The sequence below is a fragment of the Rhipicephalus sanguineus genome, chromosome 5 (assembly GCF_013339695.2).
Source record: "Rhipicephalus sanguineus isolate Rsan-2018 chromosome 5, BIME_Rsan_1.4, whole genome shotgun sequence".
NCBI lineage: Eukaryota > Metazoa > Arthropoda > Arachnida > Ixodida > Ixodidae > Rhipicephalus > Rhipicephalus sanguineus.
The window spans coordinates 137,859,632-137,870,049 of NC_051180.1; the positions used below are offsets into that span (position 1 = coordinate 137,859,632).

General features: G+C 50.9%; 1 protein-coding gene across 1 annotated transcript; it reads right to left on the reverse strand.

Moving 5' to 3' along the window:
• Window positions 1-3,869: 3,869 nt before the first annotated feature.
• Window positions 3,870-7,150, reverse strand: LOC119394988 (uncharacterized). Its single transcript, XM_037662284.1, has 2 exons — window positions 6,142-7,150; window positions 3,870-6,079 (listed from the first exon to the last, which is right to left on the reverse strand). Exons 1-2 carry the CDS (start codon window positions 7,148-7,150, stop codon window positions 3,870-3,872), a joined length of 3,219 nt encoding a protein of 1,072 aa, XP_037518212.1.
• Between the last annotated feature and the right edge of the window lie 3,268 nt (window positions 7,151-10,418).

A 10,418-nucleotide genomic window follows, 5' to 3' on the forward strand; every position in this document is an offset into this window, starting at 1 on the left:
TGCCTCCCCATAATGTGACCTTTGCCAATGATTACCCCACCTCAACCCTTTCACTGACGCCGCCAGGTTGTTGGGGGCCACAAAACGCACATTCCCCTATTCTACACACGTTGTGGTGCCGCCAAATTTGTGGCTTGCGCGTTCTTTGCTCCAGGAAGCATGATACACGCACCAAGATTCGTGTATTCTCGCGAAATAATTTAATATCGCCTTTTTATGTGAACAACTTTCGGTTTCTGGGCGCCGAAGTTGGGCAGTGACGTAACAGTGTAGGGGGGCTTGGTCACGTGACCACACAAGGCTGTGACGCACTTAGTCAGGAAGCGATCGAAACTCGGCGAGTGATGCAGCAACCGATGCTTTACCGGTACGTACGTTGCAGAGGTTGCGGAGGTCCGGAGGTCACTCACGTCGCTACAGCAGATCTGGTGTGACGTCACTACAACTTTCGTTACGTCAGTGTTGGCGCGCTAGCGATGGGTCTCGCTCGGGAGAATTGGCATTTAGGCGCGCTTTGGAAGTGAATTAAAATATATTCTAAACGTTTGCTGTGTCCGACCCTTCGTGTCGAGTGTCCTTGCATACAGAGGAAACCCACAACAGGCTCGTTATACCTCGAAATTTGTTGGCACCACCCCTTTCGTTCGACAACAGTCTCGGCACGTGACCAGTAATCCCCGATGATCACCCCACCGCTTTCACTTTCGCCGGAAAACGATGCCATTAGTGAGCTTAGGAACACAAGCGCACATGTGCGCTGGCTTTTTACACTTTGCAAGACGCCATCGGCTGCAGCAAGGTGCCAACTTGGCATAAACTTGGTGCGCTGTGACATCATCGGCCACGTTTTTTCGCACGGTTTTGAAACTAATTAAATCAAGACTGTTCTACCAAGCTCGTATTGGACACCGATACCTGAAACTGCCGACACTAATGATAGAGCAATCTTTAGTGTTCGCAATTTCCTTTTCATTCAGCGGAAATTTACTGCAACGTTCCAGGAAAATAATTTTTAAAGAGCTCTGCCTTGTCTCTCAGCCCTGGCGCGGCCCATACATTTCATGAAATTCATTTGCCACAAGCCGTTTAAAACTTCCTCCTAAAGAATCAGTGTTTTTTCTTTTTCTTTTCTTTTTTTTAGCGTTTGCCAAAGAGCATAAACAGAGGGGGGGGGGGGGGGGATGAGATGCGTACGATAAACAAAGAGACGTCGCACATACGTAGCACCAACATATGCGCGTAATTTACTTCGCAATATGCTGCGAAGCTATTGTGCAAAGTATAATTTTAAGCACGTTTGTTCTTTAGCCCTCGAATTTGTTTCGCTTGAACTATCTGTTTATTCGTGAGTGCAAGCGTTCTCTTTATTGTTTGTGTTGTCGGTTTTTATATTTATAGTTAACCTCATTTCTCAGTGTTATGGTTGCTAATTTTACGCGTTCAGTTACAATAATTATTATTATAAGACAGTTAGTGCATGTTTCTTTGTGTTGCGCTTTATTATTTTGTTGTAGTGTTGACCAAACTTTCAAAATTAACATTTGACCTGTAAATAAGCAGGAACCTATTCAGTGTAAGGATACCATCCTGTTTTCGTCGCCCTTTGCATTTTTATTTGCGCAAAAAGCAAAATGTCCTGCACCGTACTTCGGCCGCATTTCCGTAGGTAAATTGCAGACGGTGCGATGGAGGGTGCTTGTATTTTTCAGTTTGATGTAGCTTCTGATTTTTTCGAAATGCGTCTAATAAGTAAAGAGAAACACCATGGTTTCCGAAAAGCAATCGGCAGCAGTATAGCCTTCCTATGATTTCGTTTAACATGTCCTGTCTCTTTCTTGTTCTCCCGGTGTGAGCGACGCATCACACACTTATGAACTCAATTACAATGCGCAAAATGCCAGATTTCTCACGCTGTCACACAGGCCCCAGATCCTGAAAGCTGTTCGCGCGCATGGTGCCGCAATGGGATTTTTTACATATGCCGGTACCAGTGGGCGAGTTGTTCCCCAGAAAACGCGAGACGATAGCTAACGTAGAACAATTACAAACTGTTTTTACTACACATCTTGCATACGAACAGCTTTGTGAATCTGCGGCCCAGATTTGTAGTGTTTCAAGCAAATGCTTCGATGCGCTGCATGCGGGCCGGGCGCGCCTTGCAAGTTTCGTTCGCTGATGGCGGCCGAGAGTGACGAGCGAGCCAGTGGCATAGCCAGGGGGTGGCACACCGGGCCCGTGCCCCCCCCCCCCCCGAAAAAATTTCTGGCTACGCTGCTGGGGCGAGGAGTTTGCACTACCTTTGAAAAATACAGGGACTTTAACATGGATGGATGCCATGAGCGTCCCCTTTATAACGGGGTGGTGACATGTGTCACCAGGCTCGACATAAGAGAAAAAGGGGGTGGGGGGGCTTTTCTCTCTCCCTTTTTTTTAGTTTGGCGTAATGCCTTTCTACGAACTGATCGGAAAGGGAATTGACTGTGTCAGACTCGACGATATGCTTGACGATCCACAACCACGTTCACTACACACCCTTTATTCACCGCGCCACATATCCAACATGTCCGACCTCCGTCTCGTCCTGCTCTTCCCGTATTCCCGCGCGCCCCCTCGCTGCTCACCCGACACTCGCGCCATCTTGTTCCTCCGCCATCAACCACACACAGCCTCCGAGACCCGCACCCAACACACGCGCACTCCTCAATCCCCTATCTCTCACAACTCCCCCCCCCCCCTCAAAGTGTGAATCCGTGGCGGAAGGGAGAAGTAATGGTTCGTGGTACAGCACTAACTGATCACCATGGGCGATGGTTCGACGACGTCCCGTTGCTGGGTCACTGAGGATGAAGTCATTTTCACCAATCTGCTTGACCACCCGATAAGGTCCACCACGCCGCGGTGCCAACTTGGCCGAAACACCCTTGGCTGCATCACTCAAAGTGTGAGTGTCCAAGAGCACAAAGTCACCTTCTTTGATGGTCGTTGACTGTCGATGGCGATCATAACTTGACTTCTGAGCCTGCCAGGCAGCTGCTTGATGCTTCTTAGCATACTTCATGGCTTCTCCAAGGCACTGCCTCAGTTCTGCAGCAAGTGCATGGTGTGCTGCTTCTGGAGGCTCCGTGTCATCCTTGTCGCCTGCAGGTTCCCACGGAGTGCGCAACTCTCTGCCATAGCAAAGCAATGCTGGAGTATATCCGGTGACCACGCTCTCCGCCGTGCGCATGGCAAGGCCGATCTCGGGTATATGGCGGTCCCAGTCTTTGTGGTTAGTGCAGTATGCTCGTAGACACTGTTTAATCGTGCCATTGTGGCGCTCCACCATTTGTCCAGTCGGCCGGTAAGGCACAGTATGCCGATCCTTGATTCCCCAGTGTTTCAGAAGATTGCGCCATAATGTGCTAACGAAGGGCTTCCCGTTGTCGCTGGTGATGGCCACGGGTGTCCAATGGCGGCAGAAAACTTGGACCATGCACTCCAATATTTTTGCACTGGTTGCTGCTCGTAGAGGGAACAACTCGGGAAACTTAGTGAACTTGTCGATGAGTACTAGCAAGTATTTGTGGCCTCGAGGTGTAGAGGGCAAAGGCCCAATGATGTCAACACTGAGCTCTTCCATGACTGCTCATCAGACCTTCAGGCTTTTTGCGTCGAGGTTTTGTGCGCTGACAGATAGCACAGCCCTGCACATACCTTGATATGTCTGCCCGCATGCCCAGCCAGACAAATCGTGCAGCTACACGTCTCAAGGTTTCGAAAAACCCTGCGTGGGCGGCCGTGGGGTGATCAAGCGCCATTTTCAATGCGAGGTGCCGGAGTTGAGAAGGCAGCCATGGTACCTTTTTGTGGCCTCTTAGCTGAACTAGCAGTCAATTTGGCTCCAGTTCTGTTGTTTCTGCCAGATCATGGAAAAGACGATGATCAGGGTCTGAATTTGGGAGCATAACCCCTTGGACCACGGTTTTCAGTTTTGAGAGACTGCTGTCACGAGCCTGCTGTTGTACAAGTTGTCCGGTGTCACTTAAAGGTGTCGTATCGTCCTCCAAGGCGACTGCTATTTCCTCAAATGTAATCTTCCCTTCAGGTTCTTGTGCAGCAATGGGAAACAGTTTCTCGGGCAAGCTGTCACTGGGGTGGTCTTCACCTTGAAGAAGGGCTCTACTCAGGGCATCTGCCGGTATATTTGCTAGCCCCCTTCTGTGTTTTATTTTGCAACTGAAACCCTGCAGGCGAAGGACCCAACGCTTGACCCTGGGCGAAGCTTGGTCGGTGCAGAACATCCATGACAAGGATGAGTGGTCACAGTGTATCTCGAACTCCGTAAACTCAAGATACGCCCTGAATTTGTCCACTGCCCACACCACTGCAAGGCACTCCCACTCCTGGGCAGTATAGTGGCTTTCGGCCTCTGTGAGAACCCTGCTAATGAAGGAAACGGGCTGCAGTCCATCAGGGCCAGCCTGCAGTAGCACAGCTGCAATGCCAATGCCACTTGCATCCGTCTCCACCACAAAGGGTCGATTTAGATCTGGAAGGCTCATAACAGCATCCTGAGCTAAGGAATGCCTGAGCGCGGTGAAAGCCCGCTCTTGGCTCTCTTCCCACCGCCATGGCTCGTTTTTCTTCAGAAGGACAGTGAGTGGATGTGCCGTCAGTGAGAAGTGTGGTATGAAGCTGCGATAATAACCAGCAAGTCCCAGGAAAGCCTGCAACTGTTTAATCGTGGTGGGTGTTGGATAATCCAGTACCGCCCGCACTTTCTCTTCATCTGGTCTGCACTGCCCAGGGGAGATGACGTGGCCCAAAAACTTAAGGGACTGACGGCACACCTGCATTTTATCAGGGTTAATCGTAAGGGCAGCATTCTCAATAGGCTGCAACACCTCCATTACATGCTCGACTTGGCTCTCGAGACTTTCAGCGTAGACAAGGACATCGTCCAGAAACGCCACGGCGAAGTCGTGATTTATTCCTTGCAACAGCCGGTCCATCAAGGTCTGGAATGTTGCCGGGCCACCTGCCACCCCGAAGGGCATTCTCGTAAACTCAAATGTGCCCTGGTGGCAGATAAAGGCTGTTTTGGCAATGTCAGCCTCAGACACGGGAATCTGAAAAAAACCCTGGGAAAGGTCGAAGCTTGAGAACCACACTGCACGGCCCAATTGCGCTAGCAGCCAGTCCGTTCGAGGCATTGGGTAGGCAGGTACTCGGGTACGTGCGTTCAACGGCCGGTAGTCCACAGCAAGCCGGTAGCCTCCAGACTTCTTGGCCACAAGCACTGGGGCGCTAGTCCAAGGGCTGGTGCTAGGTCTTATAAGGCCCTTTTCCAAAAGGTCATTCACACATCCTTCAATGATCTCTTGCTTTTTTGCATTTACTGGCCGCAACTTGCATATCACAGGCGCACTATCTCCAGTGTCAATGGAGTGCTGAGCGAGGGAGGTACATCCAGGACTTGCAGTAAACAAATGAGAGAAGCCATCGAGCACCTTATTCATGGTCTGTATGCCTTCGTCAGCTGGAAAAGTTCCCGTGCCTGGTACAACAAGCACATCTTCAAAGAGGCCCTGCAGGCAATAAGATTCGCCGTCTTCCTCTATCGCGAGCGCAGCAGTCACATCTCTTTCACGCTTTGCAAATGGCACAATGCACTGCGGGTCAGTTCCAATAGTCCACCCACCCAGCGCTACATGTAGGGATATGCCTGTCGCATTCAAAAAGTCTCTGCCAAGCACAATGTCCAGACACAAACCTGGCACGCACAGGAAACGTTGTATGCGGCTGCTTGTGGCCCACTGTATCTTGCACTTTAGGGATGTGGTTGACCGCGACCAACCTGTTGCCTGTCGGAGTGCTCGTTCCTGTGTCCTGGGTTTGGCGCCCGTCGCCTCGGCCACCCTTGCCGCTGGTGTTCCAAGCGAGCTCACACTTGAGCCTGTATCCAGCAGGGCCAAGAACGTAGTCTGCCCAATTCGCACTTCCAGGAGAGGCTCTCTGTTGCCGGCCAAGGCCGCCACTCGCAGCGCTGTCTCGTAGGTGCTGGCCGGAGTAGCACCTACCATCTCCCGTTTCCCGGGCACTGTGAGCGGATATGTCCGATTCTGTTGCATAGGTAGCAGCGGGGCGGGCCGCTACGCCAACCCGAAGGGCACTCGCGGGCAATGTGACCGACGCCTCCGCAGCGATGGCAGGTGACTCCACCGGAGTCGAGCGGTTGATATCCTTGCGGCTGTGGCGGCGCTGGGAAATGAGGCCTTGTAGCAAAAGCGGGCGACCTGTACAACTGGTCCCGGTGGTAGGACGGCTGTATTGATGCCGCCGACGGATGCTGCAACGGCGCGGCAGCCGCCACCATCGTCACTCCAGGCCTCGCTCCTGACAGGCGGGCCACATTTACAGATGGCTGGAAGGCGAGGTCCCGCGCAACTTGATCGGTTGGAGGTGGCGGTGGCTTGTACTGGAACCGCCTCCAATAACGCTCCATGAGGCCGTCAGCTGCCTTTGCCAGCTCCGCGAGATTGGCAAACTGCTTGCCTTCCACCGAATCTTGGAGTTGCGGGTGCATCTGCCGTAACACACGGTCAACCTTTTCAGATTTCGGCACTTCACCGCCGATCCGGTCATAATACGCCGCGATCGTGTAGATTAACTCTTTTAGGTTTTTTTCGGGGTGTTGAGTGCGGAGCTCAAGTTCTTGTGTCAGGCGCCCCTTCGCGTCAATCGAAGAAAACTCCGCTATGAACGACGCCCTGAAGTCATCCCACGATGAAAACAACTTCACGAAACGGAGCCATAACTTCGCGCTACCCTCCAGTGCAGCAGGCACGACGTGGCTAAGCCTTCTGTCGGCGCCGATCCCAGTCACCAGGCAAAAGGTCTCCAGCTGGTCCAGAAATTCCTCGGGGGACTGCGTGTCACTGAATCCCGTGAACCTCGAGGGTTGACTTCCCGCGGACCGCGGAGCACAGTCACCTGTAGGTTGGAATGCCGCCGCCGTCATGGGGCCTGCAGGCATGGGCTCGGCCGTCATGAGTCTTTGTCTAACGGCCGCCGCGATTTGCTCACGCTGTATGGCGTAGCCGTTTGTTTGCCCCAGCAGACGTTGAAGAAGCTCTTCCGGCACATTCACCACGTCCATCTCTGTTGTCATGTCGATCCCGGACGAGCCCCCACTTAGACTCGACGATATACTTGACGATCCACAACCACGTTCACTACACACCCTTTATTAACCGCGCCACATATCCAACATGTCCGACCTCCGTCTCGTACCCCCTCCCTGCTCTTCCCGTATTCCCGCGCGCCCCCTCGCTGCTCACCCGACACTCGCGCCATCTTGTTCCTCCGCCATCAACCACACACAGCCTCTGAGACCCGCACCCAACACACGCGCACTCCTCACTCCCCTATCTCTCACAACTGCGTTCCGGCCTAACGCCCGGCGCACAGACGTACAGAAGACGTGCGCACTTTATGTGCATACTGACGCCGTGGAGACGACCGCGGCTCGCGAGGTACGGGGCGCGATATTAAAAAGAGGAACACCGGCGGAAGGCAGGCATGCATGCTGCATGCTGCTCGATCGTGGAAACTTTCACGATGGCCGCACGAAAGCTTGAAAGCTTGCTTACACTGCTCGTGAGAGGATCGAAGGCCCCGTAAGATAATGGCCGACAAGTAGGTGCGTTTATTAAAGGAGCAGGCCACAAAAATAACAAAAACAAAATAAAACGAACGACGCTGCAGGCGTGGGGCAGCGCGCAGACAGGAATCGGCGTGCCCTTTCCCCGCCCTTCCGTTTCTGGGCCCCCTGACGGCGAGATGTGAAGCGAGAATCAAGAGGGAAATGGTGTAAGGTGAAAGGTCGTGTACCGAACGTTGTTGAAAGAAAGAAAGGAAGAAAGAAAGAAAGAAGAAGAAAGAAAGAAAGAAAGAAAGAAAGAAAGAAGAAAGAAAGAAAGAAAGAAAGAAAGAAAGAAAGAAAGAAAGAAAGAAAGAAGAAAGAAAGAAAGAGAGAAAGAGAGAAAGAAAGAGAGAAAGAGAGAAAGAAAGAGAGAAAGAAAGAGAGAGAGAAAGAAAGAGAGAGAGAAAGAAAGAGAGAGAGAAAGAAAGAAGAGAGAAAGAAAGAAAGAGAGAAAGAAAGAAAGAGAGAAAGAAAGAAAGAGAGAAAGAAAGAAAGAAAGAAAGAAAGAAAGAAAGAAGAAAGAAAGAAGAAAGAAAGAAAGAAGAAAGAAAGAAAGAAAGAAAGAAAGAAAGAAAGAAAGAAAAAAGAAAGAAAGAAAGAAAGAAAGAAAGAAAGAAAGAAAGAAAGAAAGAAAGAAAGAAAGAAAGAAAGAAAGAAAGAAAGAAAGGAAGGAAGGAAGTGCGACTGGGGGAGATCAGACACTCGGTCCTCGGTCAGATCCATCACGAACTGCCATGCACACCCGCTGTGCGGCAGTCGTATCTTGTGATATCCGACATATTCGCTTAACGAAGACAAGCGTCACATCTTGTAACAGTGCACAACAAGGTTATAGGTGCCAGTCGGAGAGTAATCGTCTCCGTTGACCGCCATCTTGTGTAGGTATTTCGTGGTATTTTGAAGACAAACAAACAAAATCTCGTTAAGTGTATATACCATATGACCATTACAAATGACAGAGGACGTGTGGAGCGGCAGAGAGTCAGTCAGACAATAAATTGTAGTGTGATGGACTACTCGCTATCAGTGAACGGAAATCCGCGATATGTGACAACTGGTGCAACGCCTACGCATTGTGTAACCCCGTTTTCGCGGAGGTGTAATGCACTAAATGAATACACTAATCGAGAAGAACGCCTGTGACATGTTTTAAGGCGAAAGCCTTAGATGCCTCATCAAACGCGAGATCTGACCGTCGACGTCCCGCGTCGGCGGCGTCTCGCGTCCTGCGGCGTCGGGGACGAGTGATGCCAAAAATCGCAATCACGACATTACGTCACCGTATGACGTCACAGATCGCCAAAATTTGTGACGTGCCGTGACGTACCCTCACATGACGACGTCCAAAGGTGGTCCGATCACGGAGGCAATACAAAACCAGGTGAGGTGCCTCCGATATTTGAGGCAGTGAAAAACCACGTTAAAGGGACCCTGAAACAGTTTTGATGATTTTGTACGAACACATTGAGCTGGTAGAGCAAGTCCTAAGGATCATTTACAGACCGATTTAAGCTCTGTGCGTAAACTGTGTAATTTATTACAAGGCTTTGAAGCTGCGAATCGCCACCGATCACAACGGCTCAGCCAAACGCGTTTTCAAACCGCCCACTTCCAGTGCGCGTCGTATTGGAAGCGCGACGTCACGCAGGCGGCTGATCTGATTGGATATGTCCAGTACACGTCACTGAACCTCCTGTGGGCAGCGAGCGTCGTCTGCCTGTGTTACAACGTACTCCGTGTTGACGTGAGCTGAGCGACAGTGATTATCTCGAGGTTTCTTTTCTTGGACATAATTAATTTCCCTAGCCGTGTTGTGTACCACATATCTAGCAATTTCTAGCAATTGGTTACTTTTATAGCTGCGAAATCGTGTAATGTTCGTGAGGCATCTGGCGAGCGGAATCCCTTCAGCTCGTCGCTGCAATGAGCGTCGCGCTCTCACTATCCGTTCAACGCCACGATCCACGTTTTTGTGGCTGTAACTTCACCCCTGAAGACACAACCACATTGCCCGAGTTTACGCTTATCGGTGATCGTTCTCGAATTATTTTTGTTTGTCCGCGCGCTTTTGCAGATTGTCGCCGTACAGGAGAATAAAATAATATCTGCTGGTAGTGTGGCGGCACCTGTCGGAGCAGATATCAACCACTCCGCGAGCTTCGTCTTTGTTGGGCCTCCGAGATTGCGCGCAACCCGTCGGCGCACAATATCTGAGGCCATGACTGGGCGAAGCTCAAACCGTCGAGTGCGCTCATGAGAGCGCTGCGATCGCCGGCGATGTCAGGGTGTCTGTGAGTTGAGGGTGCAAGGCAGTGGTGAGGAGGAGGGTATAGATATAAATTCCGTAGCGGCCTTGGTGACCGTGCGTCGCTTAATTTCTGGTGCGAATGATTTTGGAATGCCCCTGCCTAAACGCTGACAAAACTTCAAAAAACCGTTTCAGGGTCCCTTTAAAGGGGTACTGACACCTTTTTTTCGAAGGCGAGTTTACTCTGCTATACAAATCTCCTGTATGCAGAGACGGCTCTGAGCAAGTGTGAAGCTCAGCAAATGCCGATAAGATATTTTATTTTGATATTAAAGCCAGTTTTTCCATGGCGCACCTACTGACATTGACACTAGCTTGACGTCAGGCTACAGTACAAATTCTGGTGACTTCACGCAGCAGTATGGCTAGTTGTGATGACGTTAGGTACCAAAACTTCCAAGATGGCCGCTTGTGCGTCATCAAAAC